We start from the raw sequence: 15,832 nt of genomic DNA on the forward strand, positions 1-15,832 counted from the left end.
TATCTATCTATATATTTATCTATCTATCCACCTGTCTATCTATCTATCAGTCTTCTTTTTATCAATGTATGTGTTTGTTTACCTTTTTATATTTTTATTCAACTAACTGTCTATATATCTATCAATTTTATCTATCTTCACATTTTCTTTGTTCTATTTATGTTTCATATAAGTATCAACCTATCTTTTTATTTTGCTATCTATCTATCAACGTTCAAATAAGAAATTTTGAGTATAAAAAAGTGAAAATACTGTTGAATAGATCTAGCAGCTTCAATGTTTTGATTTTGAAAAGCGCCAACATCCAAATGTTTAGTTTTATGCTTCTTGTTCTCTTATTTTTTTAAAACTTTGGAACAGTGTTTTTTTTTTCATCTAGCATTTTTCGTAGTTATTTTTATTGGGATCTGTATATGGTTTTAGACAGATTCACCTCTTGGAATGGTGTTTTCAAAGCCTGTTGTAAAGAAAGAACATTGTTATCTATTTGCTGTTATAATAAAAATAGTCTAAAAGCTAGATATTCAAAATCGTGATTGAAAAATGATTTTAAATGAATTTTTTTTTGATTTTTCAAGAAAGTTTTAATTGACGTTTTATGTTTCAAAAGTCCCTAAGTGGACACATTGAAGCTTTTTCAACGGTCTGGTTTTGCTGCATGTTAAACGGAATTTTTTATAGATCGTTTAAGCTTAGTCCGATATTGCAATTCTTAAGAATTATTTCCGATTTTCCAATTTATGAATGATCAGCCAAAGTAAGGCTGTTATCTATGATGACAGCATGGGAGGGGAACAGGGCAGGGTATTGTAGTGTGTTTTTGAGATTCATTTATCTATATTTGGGCAATACTTAAGCTGCGTTCCACTTTCCACATGTTTAAGAGGTGCCTATGTTGGCCTGTTTTAAGGCCAGTACATTGCGAGAGTTAAAATGATGACTCAAGTCCACGTTTTAAATTCTCTTGGAGCGCGAATGCTCAATTTCTACATTTTTACTTTATTCGCAACGCAAATTTTCACGATTTACTTTTCGTTTAATTCATCAAATTTAAAGTTCAACCCTATGGTGGGGAGCTGTCGGGATGCACTCAGGGAATGCAAATATTGCCTTCAAATATGAATACTCAACCCTTTTAGATTACGAGATATGTTTTTTGTTTTTTACGGACCCAAATACAAAAAAAAAATACTAATCAAAATGGAAAACCTCAACCCTATTGTGGTTGCGTGCTGTCAAGGTACGTTTAAGATATCCAAGATTTGGCGTTTTTTAAATATTAACATAAAAAAAGCTTACAAAACTTGGAATTTTTAGCCCTATTGTGGGAGCTGTCAGGATACACTCAAGGGTTGCATAAAATCTTGCGTCCAAGTATTGCTGCTCAAGTCGCTTGGGTTTCCCAGATATGTTGGTTTTTTGTAATTCGTTCGGTTTTCAAACAAACGAGCATCCTGATAATTTCAACCGTATGGTGGGTTGCTGTAGACTTAAAATAAATTTTTGACTCATTTAGACTCTAGTGGTCAAAACTTAGTTGGAAAAGCAGCTCAGTATAGTTTTAAAAATGATCCATTAGGTCCATAAGGACATACTTTGGAATTATTACGTCTCAAAATTTAAACCCATAATTCGATGTGTACTTCTTGTAATCCGCAGGTACGAGTTATGGCTCCTTGCTATCTTTTTATATGTATCAAAAGCAAACCGTGCGGTGTTTTTTTTATTGAAACGAAGCTCTGAAAGTTTGGGAATCCTTTTGAAAACGCGATTATTTTGACCCTTCATGGCCTACATAATTGTTATAGGAACATTTTCAGGCCTTTTCAGTGAAATTTTTTATAATTTTTTTTATATATACAAAAAATCCATTCAACTTGCAATATGAGATCAGATACCAAAACCCATAAAAAGTTCTTACTTTAGGACTAAAATTCAACGTGCATCTTGGAGCTATCGTGGTGCAAAGCTTTATCGCTATAGAAAAATAATTTATGTTTTCTTTCAAAACCGAATTGACTTTCCTATTCTGAAATCAAAACTTCAGCTCATAAAATGAGATATATTTATATTTCAAAGACCTGACTTGACTTTTTTTTACAGTAAATCAAAGGGGTGTTGACAATTTGATAATGTCTTAAAGGAATTGAGTATAGCTAACCCACGTTCCGTATACCAACTCGTGGATGCTTTACTGATTCGAGATATTTCAGATGTAGTCCCCGGAACATTAGTACGACGGACTCCATTTGACTTTAGGTTAATGAGTACAATTCTGAGTAAGTAGATCATGTTTTGAACCGTAAATTGAAAGTAAAAATATCAATGAAATAATAAAAACAAAAGTTTTTCTAAAATAAGCCAAAATGGCACTCTGGAGTGGGAACCTGCGACTATTTTTTTTTAAAATGCACACACCTACCAAGTTTTGGATATATGACCATTTTGGTCAAAAATAATCCAAAATTTGACCTTATAGTTTAGTTTATCAATGAATAGGAAACCACCGATAGATTATAAGACCATTTTAGTTTTTTGCTTGTACTAAATGTCGCTGTTTTTGTACATTTTAGGAGGGTGTTTTTACATTCAACTATTTACTTGAAGCATCGTAGGTGCGAGTCATGCGCTAATTTATGATTACTTCTCAGAGTTCAAAACTTGAAACTGCAAAGCCTAGTGGCTCAAGAGATTTACTCTTTTTGCAATTTTCTCAATTCTGGGACAATTTTAACATGATTGTTTCAAGTCGTCTTTCAGATTAAGTTGATTTCTATTCTTGCGATGACTACCTTTTTAAGTCGATTTGATTATTGTCGCGGTGTTATCAAAGGAAAACTAATTTCAAAATCCAGAACTCTATCTTTGTCGAGATTTTCTTAGAAGATAAGATTTACTAAATGGAAAATACCGTTGTGTTCAATAATCCTTTGCTCAAACTGATGTATTATACTGTCAGTCCACTTTTTTTCTAAGCTAACCCTCATAATTAAGTGATCATCCAAAGCTTCAAAAGCTTATTTAAAAGTTTGTGAACTGCGCATGTGTTTCATCCGCTTTATTGGTGGCTGGTGTTTGGAAAATAGGAAGGCAAGAAGGGCATACCGCGATTGGCATAAAATTAACCTTAAAATCTATTGGCGGCAATTTTTCACAGCTTATTTGAACTTCTCGCCATTTACAAAATCAAGCTAAGTTTTGACATTTTTGCTTGCCTCTCCGATGTGCACCTCTGCCCTGTACCAATACTTAATTTTATAAAATTTGTCTTCATTGCAAGGCATTTTTCTGTATTTTCTTGATTTTTGTATTTTTACAAAGCCGAGTTATTTTTCGCCGATTTTTCGCTTGTATTTGTGAAATTCAGCCTCGTCTCTGTTTTTGAGGTTACGTTTCTGATGTGCAATTATTACGCTGCGACCACCAATAGGCTGCAAAACTTCACTTTTCGTGAAGAATTTTAAAAGTTCGTGTTTCATATTTCTGTCTTTTCAAATGAAGTCCTGTGCTCAGTTTCAGATTTTTTTTAGCAGTTGGAACAAGGTTATCAACGCGTCTCTGAAAGCATAATGTTTTGACCTGTTTGATCGTGAAATCAAGAAAAATAAATGTTAAAAACCCCTGTCTAATTTTGTGTTTAGGTTATTGTTATTATTTCTAAACTTTGTAAATATCAATCTATAGTATCTATAACAAAGCTTAAGTTTTAGTTTTTTGTTTCCATTCTGCCATGGAAATATGGATTTTAATTTTTGATTTTAGGAAGAATGAAATTCCCTGATTCAGCAATTCATTTTGAAGCTATTTTGGTTCGCATTGCCCGCTAGTTTAACGTAGGTGTGTTGAAATGTTGCTCATTACAAATGATGCTCATAGCAAAAAAGTAGAAATTAGTTTTGCTTGCGATGTCCATTTTAAGCCGTTTTATCTACACAAATTTGATCTTTTAGGGACCGGAGCTCTTGATAGACTACCAGCTATACGACTACAGTCTCGATCTGTGGTCTCTAGGCTGCATGGTTGCTAGTATGATCTTCAAAAAAGAGCCCTTCTTCCAAGGCCACGACAATCACGACCAACTAGTCAAAATTGTGAAGGTCCTCGGATCCGAGGAGTTCTACGATTACATAGACAAATATCAGATAGGTCTGGACTCAAAATTCAACGAGATCCTAGGACGACATACAAAGAAAAAATGGGAACGCTTCGTGAACTCTGGGAATCAGCATCTAGTAGGGCCAGAGTCACTAGATCTTCTGGACAAATTGCTCCGATTCGACCATCAGGACCGTCTGACAGCCAGGGAAGCAATGGACCATCCTTATTTCCAATGTGTAGTGGCGGATGTGACAGCTGCCAATTCTAAATGCAATCCGCCTCCTCCTCAAGCTCCTCAGCAGAACAGAACAGCTCAGAGCAACTCGTCTGACATGTTAAATAATGCGGATGCGGCTGCTTAAAACGGACGAGAACTTGTGACGTTTCTTTTAGGCTCTTTTTCTGTGACCGTGCACCAAAATAAGAGCAAGTATTTGTTTTTCATGTATAATGTGCGTGTATTGTCAATGCACAAATAGCAGCGAAATGAACAGCCCTTTTAAAAATGAAAACGGAAAAAGAGCCATCTTGTACAACAAATCGTTTGCTAACTGATGACGTATTTCTATCTGTTATTTATATCTCAAGCTAGGTGTCCAAATGAAATGAATTAATTCAATGTTTCTGATGCGTGAAGATTATTTCGTCTGTTCTGTACGAACAAGTTACTCGTGGCGTCATCACTTCGGTCATTTTTACAATCGAAGTGATTCAATTTCGTTTGCACCCGAAAGCCAAGAGATGTACGTTTGAGACAGAAGCGGATTTAGAGTGGAGAGACTAAGGATATGTTATTTCAGCTATATATTTTTTCCGAACAAGCCTATCTGCTTTAGACAGGCGATTATGAGGCAAAATTCAGCTACAATTCAGGAAAATAGGCGCACAGAAAAAAGTATCCCTTGTTCACAGCATGTACCCAAATGAAAGATTTGACTGTTTCGGGAGAGCCTGGTTGGCAAAATAAATTGGGGAATAAAGTCAAAAAAATTATTCCTTCTGATTTTTTGAAGAAGCATGCTCTGCAATATGTGAATACGAACTAAGGGCGTAATTTTCAAAAATTCGATTTCAAATTTTTTAAAAAAATAAATGATCTATTCTGAGAAAAAGATGGACTGAAAATGTTTTCAAACAATGAAGGTTTGTCGTTTGACATGTATTCAGCCGTTTTGGACAGGAGTCGATCTAGGATGTTATCGAGGGTATTAGAGTATTGGATTGATAAAACATCGACGAAAACCAAAAGAGAGTGTGTGTTTTTATGTACCTGATTGATGAACCTGCTTTCCAAAATTTGTCGAAATTCAATCGAAGTGAGAGGGTGTACCAGTTGAAAATTGTTAGTAATTTAAGGGTAACTAAATTGATTTTCCGAGCCCTCGAAAGCGCTTTGAAGGACCTTACTTTGCTAACCTTTTCTTTGCTATGCCATTTTTTGAAGGTTTTGACCAAAAACTTCCGTTTTTTTTTCGGCGAGCCCTCGCCATCAAAGTTAGAAAATTTATAGGATCCGTCGGTCGAAAAAAGATGTCAAAATAAAGAAAAGTTTTTGGTAAGAAATGAAATGCTGAAGAAGGAATGCCGGAGTAAAATCTGTGGTTACGATAGACTTTTCCCTTCTGCAAACTCTGCTTCATGTCTGGCCAAAATTGAAGATGAAAGAAAATTTATTATTTCAAAGCACGTTGGAATCTGAAACTGAAATTAACTAAAAAATTTTTTAAGTATCATTGAATCACTGAATGTAGTGAAGTCACTTATATAGATGGTGTTGTTTTTGTTCCGGCCAATGGAAAAATGGGGAGGAAGTTTGTATTCCGTTTTTTCTATTTTTTTTTTGTTTTCCACGCAAAAGCAGGTACCACAAATAATCATCGGATTAGGTCGAGTTTTATATTATAAGTTTTCAAAAAGTCGTCTCAGTATCGAGAAAAACAAGTTTGACTTTTAGTGATAATGTTTGATTGTTTTTTTTGTGATTAGTCTTAGTTCGAGCAAACAAAGCGAGCGCGCAGGCTTAAAATAGCTTATTTTAATAAGTGAATAGCTTGCAATAGCTTAGTTTAAGCTGAAACAATAAGTTTTAATCAAGAAAGGTTATTTTTCTTTGATCATTTTTGCGCTTTTTTGGAATCAAAAACTCAAAAAGTTTGCTTATTTTACTGTTGTCCAGTTTGCTTATTTTGCTGACTGTCGACTCTGCTAAACTCTATTTTTGGTCAGATCCTTTTAACACACCGCGCAGAAATACAACCCTACTTTGAAATGCAGTGAAGGCTCTCATATAGCTCTTGGCGTTTTTGTCTTTTTTTTTCAGGAAAAAGGCTTAAAATGCTCTGATAACAACACAACAGATGTGCATTCATACTTAATAATACATTTATGAATGTTTTTAGGTATATGTGCTCTTTTTGAATTCATTTTTTACGTGAGCGTAGCGTAATATGATATAACGATGCAATTTTTTTTCAACAGCAGTCTCAAACAAAAGTGCCACTTTTGAACCAGAAGGCTGCTTTAGCAGTATAATAATGTGCTTCAACAGTTGATTACACCAGCCAAGCTTGTGTGATAGTTTGCATTCTTTTTTCCAACCTGAGTCGCAAAAATTGTTGCGAGAAAAGGTGTTCATTTTGATCAATAACCAGCTATTACGTACAGCCAATTCTAATGATATGAGCACTTGTTCATTTTGATCAATAACCAGCTATTAACTACAGCCAATTCTAATGATATTAGCACTGACTATTATATCACAAATAGCACTTTAGCTTCAAGGTATCATGGATATGTAGCGTTGAGGTAGGGAAGGAGACCCACAACAAAATAAGAGGGTTCGAACCTGGGAAGGGTCGGATGTTTTTAATGAACTTTTTCGTATAGTAGTTAAAATGCGTCCGCTCTATAAATTGATGCATGTTAGTTGGTATTTTTTTTCCAAATTGACTGGTACTGCTAATGCGTCATAATTGGCTCGCGTCACTTAGCAATTATGTAGACTTATAATTGGCGTGCGTCACTTTTGTAGACTCAAAGTATTACTCATTCAGTTTTTCCCAGTAGCGTTAATGGTCATAATTTTGCTTGTATATGCGAGGTGCAACTTCGCCTCTGAGTTAAAAATAAGTTAACACTTTTAATGATTTTTTTAAATCATCAACTGAACCGGAAAAAGCTATTTGTTTCACGCAACAGTATAGTAATTGAAATCCGATATCAAAAGTTTTCCAATTCGATACTTTTCGCTAGATTTTCGAATTGCTTAATTTATACGCAAGCAAATTTAGTGTGGTGGCCTTGAGTTTTTTATATTCCAAATTATTACATACTAAATTTAATAACTTATTATTACATACTAATTTAGCAACTTCGCCTCTGAGTTAAAAATAAGTTAACACTTTTAATGATTTTTTTAAATCATCAACTGAACCGGAAAAAGCTATTTGTTTCACGCAACAGTATAGTAATTGAAATCCGATATCAAAAGTTTTCCAATTCGATACTTTTCGCTAGATTTTCGAATTGCTTAATTTATACGCAAGCAAATTTAGTGTGGTGGCCTTGAGTTTTTTATATTCCAAATTATTACATACTAAATTTGGGTTTTATGCGTTTTGCAGCTTTTGTTCATCCAAGTTTTGCCGCTTTCACGCTCGTGTTTGCGTAGTTACACTCTCGAAATATGAACTTTGAATTATCGCGAAAAAACGTGGACGATTTCTAGTTTCGAAAGTGGAATTTAATTTTTAGATTCTCCGCCGAAATAAAGTTTTTACGAATGCAGGTTTCTCAAATTGAATTAATTACGTCAAAAAAGAGTCAGTCATAAAGTCGTCTTGAAATTCAAAGAGGGTTTAAAAATTTTCACTTCTTTTGTTTCCTTGCCTTCATTGATTGTTTATGAAGTCTGTTTGCTATGTTGATATTTTGTGGTTTGATTTTGTATTTCAATTTCCATTGAATTCTTCTGCTGAAAAGAAAATAACTTACGATTTCTAAGCAAGCAAGTGGAAATGGCTCTAAAAACTGGAATCCTTTCTAATTTAGAAAATAAATTTCAATTGTAAATTTTTCCAGTGGAACAAAAAATCACGTTATCATCCAATTATCTTAAATTGGATCAAATTAAGCAAAATTTTGCATCGTGTTTTGTTTTTGAATTTTAAAACACTTCAAGGCCATTTTTTCCGAAAATGAGTTTTTGTGTTTTCTTGCGTTCACTAACACTTCCTAACTGTCTTTTGGGAGTCTACGACAATAACCCGACTCGACGTCAAGCTGACAGAGCTTTAGGTCGAAACGCAAACTCGCCACCCGCTCCAAAAAGGAAGTATAAGGAAAAAAATCTGTAAACTTTAACCAAATCTACCTTAAAAAACTAGTTGTTTGAGAAAATACACTATTCACTAATGATTCCGCATGATGCATCAAACGAATTTTCAAACTGTAAACTTAAAAACGCACGAGGCATTGCTTCTCGTAAAAAAACTTCCAGGACATCCGCGAAATATTTAGAATTTTGGAGAAAAAATAAATAGTAACGAAAATCTAAGAAATTGAGAAACTATTCCAAATAATTCTCAAACTACTGAAAATTTGTCCTTAAGTTTCCTGATGTTCAATATTAAACTTTTCTCTGTTCATTATGAGCCGCCATGGACGAGTGGAGTACGACACGCGTCTCTCGACACGAGGGATCATGCGTTCAAATCATACTTCGGTCGCGGTCGGAGGGTTTCCCCTGTCATTCACCTTTTAATGGTGGGACGGACCGACTTCGGCAAAATGAATGACCTTATCTTCTTCTACGGATGATCGTACATTGAGTACTACCGGGGAATAATTCTACAAAAAATGAACGGTCTTAATCATCGTCGAGCGGGTATTTTTCAGACTTTTCTTGCTTTTGGAGTGCGTGGATTCCTCAGATTGGATCCGACAAGTCCTAATATCAAAATGACAAAAAAGAAAAAAGTTTTTTCCTGGGCTTCAGGAAAATCCACAAAATAACTTCTGATACCGAAATTGCCGCGGTTGGCGGAAACCAGGAATTGTGGTTGCAATGGGAATACGTTAATAAATAAAACTATAAAGGTAAAAGTATAAAGTAATTTAAAGAATCAGATTGAAATTTGATTTGCTCTGAAAAGGTATCTAAGTCTCATTTCAAAAAAAAATCGTGTTTCAAATCTTTCTTTTTAGTATGTTATTCTGCGAAAACTTCGTTGGCATAATTGCCTTATTTGCAATGCTGCGATGGTTTCTATGTCAATTGGATGTATTTGGACACGTAAATTTGTAATTTGCTTTAATCAAAGATAGTTTAAAGTTTTTGGTTTTTGTTGGTCAAATTCCGAGCGAATATAGCAAACAAGCAGGTGTAGAATATGCCAGAAAAAAATCGACAAGTTTTAGTTTTACTCCAGTAGTATTAGTTTTTGAAGCTTTGCTCAGAGCTTTTTGGAAAAAAATCCTCAAAAAGTCAAAAAAAATATGTTTGGAAAAAAATTATTTTGTTATTTTATGATTTCAGATTAACTTTTTGATAGAAACCTTTGTCAGATATGTTATTCTACTCTCACTATCGAATGCACTTTATTCTAGGTTTTCGTTTAAATCCGATGATAGCTGAACGAACAAAAAGCTTATTCAAAAAATTGGTCTGATTTTCTGTGCTATTTGCGCAGCAACCGGCTATCCTTGTTTAGATTTGGTTTTATTCCGACAATTGTCGGAGAGTGGGAAGGACCTATTCCGTAGATTCCGTTTTCTGAAAGTTTGTCTGTCAATTGTGGCTACCTAAATGAAAGCTAGTGGGGTAGATATCATATTAAAGCCTTTTTAGTTGTGTTTTAGGTTCTAAAAAGAACCTCTAGCATGTTATCTCAGTGTAATGGAAAATTTATCTGAATATGGGGTTTCAGCCTCAATTAGACAGCTTCTGAATAGAGACTGGCCTCCGAATTGATTTAAAATGTCAATTGCAACGTTAATTTAGATATAACGTTCACCAATTCTAATACTTTTTTAAACCTAAATTAGCGAAATTTTCGGAAAAAAAATAGTTCACAAGATAGAATAAAGTTTTGTGATCCTTGATATCAATTTTTAATTCAGTAAATTCTTATTATTCGGTGCTACTTGCAAAGCAACTGGCCATCCCTGCTTCACGTTTCAAACTAGTTTATCGTAGGTTTTTACAAATATTACGGTTAAAATAAACCACCGGTGCTTCGAACTTTTGACAACTCAGGAAAAACCGCATATAGTGGAAAACAGATCTGTAGGCTTTTAGTGTACTCTGACAGCACTCAATTACATGGCTAGGATTTTCAAACTTTTAAGAAAAAAAGTTTCGTTAAGGATTTTCAAATTTGGAAAAAAAATAATTTGAGTTTTTTTGAAATTTTTTTTAAATCACAAAAAAACGTCATATCTCGAAAAGTTTTAGGTTTTGAGCAATCAAATTTAGAGATAATATTCGCAACTCCTGAGAGTACCCTGTCAGCAACCAACTACAAGGTAAGGAAATCAAATTTGGTTTAAAAGGTAATAAAAAAGGTTAAAAAATGAAAAGATAAAAAAAAGAAAAAAATCGAATGAGAAGGATCGAAGAAAAAGATTTAAAAAAAGATAAAAATGATCGAAAAAAAGGATTGAAAAAGAAGCATCGAAAAAAAGATCCAAAAAGAAGGATTGAAAAAAAGATGAAGAATAAAAAAAAGAACGATCGAAAAAATATTTAAAAAGGATCGAAAAAAAGATAGAGAAGAAAGATAGAAAAAGAAGGATCGAAAAAAAAAGATCGAAAAAAAAGAGACAAAAATTTCGAAAAAGTAAGGTCGAAAAAAAGACAGAAAAAAAAGATGAAAAAAAGATCGAAAAAGAAGGATCAAAAAAGAAGGATTGAAAAAAAAGATAGAAAAAAAAGAAAGATAAAAAAAAGATAGAAGAAATGATTGAAAAAAAGTTCGAAAAAAAATTAGAAAAAAGATGGAAGAAAGATCGAAAAAAGACATTAAAAAATAGAAAATACAGATAAAGAGAAAGAATTGGAGACAACCGTTTGAAAGTAGTATTATTTCGAACTGAATTGTCGAAACCAAATTGAAAATTGAAAAATCTGGAGACGGGTAGACAGACAATCAAATTAAATGAAAAAGCAGGTATACAGACAGACAAACTTAATTTGGCCTCGAAAAAAAATGACTGAAAAATTATTGACCTTGCGAAAAAATTATTGAAAAATTTTCTTAAGCATTGCATGATATGATATAGCTTAAACATGAAAAATTTCTTTCTTTAAACATGCAAAATTATTATGATTAAACATGGGAGATAGCTGTCACTCGCATTTAAATATAGTATAGATAGATATAGATATATATAGATTAAAAAACACTTATTTTAGGTTTAGGTTTCAGAAATTCACAGCACAAATGATTTTTATCGGGTTGCCTTCCACACTTTTTCATGATATCAACTTTTGTGCAGACGTTCAGACTGTTTTGATTGGTGAGTTCAAGCAATTGTTTGAGTGATATACAAAACTATTGCTACTATTAATTCTGGGTCATTAAATAGGTCCAAAAAATTTTGGTTGCTCAAAACCAGTTTTTCAAATTTCGGTCTGCAGCCAACCCACGTGAGACTTTTCGTTCCAATTTTTACGTTAGAAGCGTTTTTGGCCGTAGAAGTTTGTGCTATCTAAACCGTAATTAATTGGCGTTAACTTGATTGCTGTTTAATTCTGCAATTTGCAAGAGAACTGTAATCGAGAGCTAGGTTTTGGTTCACGTAGATTTTCCGAAAAAAAATTGAGTGGCATTCGTGCTAGACTCCTCGCACAAGCTTATCAACTTCCTGCTACCAATTCTACCCACTTGGCGTACAACTACCTTCGATGCTTCAAAAAAATCCAGGGTTTGTATTTGGCGAGGATCTGCTTTTTTATAAAATCTCTAGCTTTTTACGCTTGCAAATCGTTGTCAAATCGGAATAATTTTTTACAGATTACCAATTTATTTGCTGGCCAACAGATATAATGCGAGCATGCGGGCTATACTACAGTTTTTTTTACACTTGTGAACTTTAGTGAGCGTAGTGTTGACTAATCTTTTGTTCTCACCTAAATAGGAAATATTGGTGCCAATTTTGTGGCATCTTAACAGCTTTTTCATAGAATGTGCTTTGATATTCGAGTAGTAATAACTTAACACATTTGATGCAATTTCATCAAGTGAACTGAAAAAAGCTATTTGTATAAAATCAACATAACAATCATAAAAACCAGATTTCAGAAATGTTATATTTCAATATATCTGACAACTTTTTGAAATGCATAGTTAATACATAACATGGCTTAGCTTTTGAATATTTTTTACATGTAATGTTAGCGTGGATGCCTTCAGTTTGTTATATTCCAAATTATCACATGAAGCATTGCGTCCATTTGTCTTCGTTGCCATTTTGGCCGTGTTCAACGCAAGCGTTTGCTAGGCGCAGCTTCGCCTCTGTGTCGAAACTTGTTTTTATGTTTGTCGGTAATGGGCTCTGAATTTTTTAAAAATTCCTAATTGCTTAAGTTTTCAGCCTAAACGGTTGCGGCTAACCTACCATTGACTTGCTTTCGATTATCTCGTATTGCGACATTTAAATATGATAGTAATTTTTAATTTGTGTGTTTACTAGTTCGTCTGGCATGTAAAACTTGAAAACTTTGAGTTTCAAATTCTTTGTGGTCAAAGTGTATTATGACAAAGATTTTTTCGACTGAATGGGCGCTCACCCAAGTGTTGTTGGCCTAATTGCCAAATTCAAGAATTTCGTTCAAATGTCTTTTTACAATTGGCAATTGTTTTGTTTGGTTTTTTCTCGAAATTGACTCTATTTGCGTCAAAAGTATAAAAACTATCGAAAATAACTAAAGTTGTTTTTGCTTATTGATTTACCAAGTTCTAGCTTATCCGCAGAATTTTTTTTCTTCGTTGAAATCTGTTCCAAAAAGATAGCTTACTGCACAAGGATTAAAAATACAAAAACTTTCATTTGGATATGATCGACCTATTCAAAAGAATGGCGAATCAGTTAAAATAAAGCTGCAAATTTAGAATAAAAAAAAAATTGCGCTAAAAATAAGTTTTTTTCCATAAAAGTATTGTGGTAGAACTTTTGTGGTAGACTAAGTCAATATGCGGGCATGATTACATTCAGAAGTTCAAAAATGTAATTTGAAACGCGTTTGGTAGAAAAAATGAGGTCAAACTGTGGAATTTCTAAATCCTTCACGGTTTCTATCATAGAAAACAAGGAGCTTCATCAACGGTTTTGTAAATAACATCACTGGGTTTTAGTATAATAATTTAAACTTTTTTCTTTGCCTTCATTGCTAGGGTTTCCAGATAGCAGGATTTTATTGTTCCGACTTTCGATACGAAAGTTACGGAATATTTGTGCTCGGGGTGGGTTTTTTTTTTCTTCAGACAAATTTCGACTTTTTAACTAGCCATTTTTGACGGAATTTTTTATATCATTCGAAAGGTATTGTTGTCCTGAGCTTAAACTTGAAAAGATATTTCACCTGTGATCATTTTTGGTAAAGTTATGAGGGTTTAAAGATTGCCATTTTGACCAATTTGGGACAATTAACGCGCGATATAATTAGCGCTATTAACGCGTAAGCGGAGATTTAATCCGTCTTATAAATCGTTCCAAATTGGTTAAACGAAGCGTATTTGCCATAATTGAATTGTTACAAGGAACGAAATCTATCTTTTTATTTTTTATGTGGTGTGTGGGGGGATGATTTTCTTTAAAAATTTCAAATTTAAAAAAAAAAACTTTCATTTTATTTTATTTCATATAACTTTTTTAAGTTATTACTGCTGCTCCAAAAACCTTAAAAGGCAGTCGGAACATTCAGGGCTTCGCCCAGATACGAGAAGTCTTGTTTATTTTGATCTTGAAACTACATTAGGACAAAACAATCCCTACCTGGACAGTAAAATTAGAGGGTACTTTGAATAAATTCGTGATTTAATTTTAATGCAAAAACATAGCATTATGGGAAAAACTTAAGTTAACATGCATCAATGCGCTCTTGGATTTTTTCTTAAGATCTTTATGCTAAATATTTATGTACATTTTTGATGCAAAAATGGAAACTTTGTGATGAGAGCCAAACCGTTCAAATACAGTTTTATGATTTTAATATCCAAACATTTTGAATCAATTTTTCATAGACAGTGGTTAGATATAGGTCCGCAAAACAATCACTGACAATTGTTTTGATTTAGATTTGGGGAAGCCAACAACTACTTGACAAGCCGTTTCTTGCGCTTGTAGTCTTCGCAAAAAATTGAATAAGAAAAAAAAACATTAAATAGTGTTTGAAATAAAACTTCACGAACTACCTTATCATATGTAATATCTTGTTTGGAATGAAATCGTAATATCATGTTTGGAATGAAATCGTAATATCATGTGTGGAAAGAGTTCCCGTAACATGATTGATTTCTTCTTGCGATTATTTTCTCGACGCCAATATATTTGGATTTTGAATCACTTACAGCAAGCTCTAATATTATATTACATTTGGCTCCCTAAGATTTTTTGAGGAACCTTAAGTTAGGCGTAAAAACACCCTGAGCTATAGTTCCTTCGGGGGTGAGTCGGAGCAAAAAAAATTGAATTGTTTCAAGCAGAGCAGCCTGAGCTTAGTGTGTCTTATATCAAGGTGACAAATTTATGAGCTCACTACAACAAAAGATTCCAGATGTTATAATAAAATTCCCGTTTAAAATGGTTACTTAAAAGGTCGAAATTTGTCTGAAGGAAAAAAATCACTCCGAGTAGAAATATTCCATCCCTTCTTCAAAAATTGTAACAAAAACATTTTTGGCCGAATTTTCTATACTTGAGTTCGGCTGAATTGTCTGTGACTGAAGCTTGCCTGTGGATTTTGAAAAAGCGAAGCTTGTGTGGAGCAAAAAAAACGCCTCGCGCAGTAATATTCCGTCAATTTCTTCGAAAGTCGAAACAACAAGAGGCTATATTTGCTTCATTAAAAAGCATTCATTGCTGCGTGTTACTTGTCAGTCAAAAATTTGTTAAAATGCGAGTAGCCAGAAAATACAGTTATGAGACGTAACCGCGTTTCAGATGATAAGAACTGATGTTGTGATAGTCATGGTTACTTATCTAAAGATAGTACATGGTATCATATCTAATATATGAAGTTATCACATTTGACGATTCGTCTCAAACAAATATGTATGAGACAGTTACACTGATCTAATAACTCAAATACACTGATTAAGTAAATATCGAACATCTATAGTTATCTGGCCTGCTCAAATTCTGACTATTTGAAATTGAGATAATCTTTTGCTGCGGGTAAATCGAAGTTTTTCTCTTCAGACATGACTTCTTTTTTGACAAAAAAAAACAGCTCGTTTGCGTAAAATTACTTGTATTAAATCACTTGACATTAATAAATTGAAGAACGAATATTATCAGTTTTTCTTTAAATGGTTAATTCTGCCCACTGTTAAAAACGTGATATCGTGCAACTCAAATGTTCATTGCATAGATATCGGATCTCTTTAAGTTTTCCCTGTTTTCGGGGGAGATTCGCTACTAGGTACAAAATTTACATATGCTTAACCGCTGAATTTGTTCATATAAGGGTGGCAATTCATTACTAGGTTCCATAAGGGAGATTGTGGATGAA

General features: G+C 33.5%; 3 protein-coding genes across 4 annotated transcripts in view; 2 read left to right on the forward strand and 1 right to left on the reverse strand.

Annotated features, from left to right (window-relative positions):
* Nucleotides 1-4,734, forward strand: part of LOC134841487 (casein kinase II subunit alpha-like) — a 9,354-nt gene extending 4,620 nt beyond the window's left edge. Inside the window, exon 2 of the mRNA XM_063857514.1 lies at nucleotides 3,951-4,734. Within this exon, the coding sequence (XP_063713584.1) occupies nucleotides 3,951-4,460 (510 nt within the window). The 3' untranslated portion in view covers nucleotides 4,461-4,734. The remainder of the gene's footprint in view (nucleotides 1-3,950) is intronic.
* LOC134841514 (endoplasmic reticulum mannosyl-oligosaccharide 1,2-alpha-mannosidase-like) overlaps nucleotides 1-15,832 on the forward strand; it is a 399,351-nt gene that overhangs the window by 240,309 nt on the left and 143,210 nt on the right. The gene's annotated exons all lie outside the window — the stretch shown is intronic.
* Nucleotides 1-15,832, reverse strand: part of LOC134841497 (ubiquitin carboxyl-terminal hydrolase 7-like) — a 289,862-nt gene that overhangs the window by 118,729 nt on the left and 155,301 nt on the right. The gene's annotated exons all lie outside the window — the stretch shown is intronic.

Source organism: Symsagittifera roscoffensis, chromosome 1 (genome assembly GCF_963678635.1).
Source record: "Symsagittifera roscoffensis chromosome 1, txSymRosc1.1, whole genome shotgun sequence".
Taxonomy (NCBI): domain Eukaryota; kingdom Metazoa; phylum Xenacoelomorpha; order Acoela; family Convolutidae; genus Symsagittifera; species Symsagittifera roscoffensis.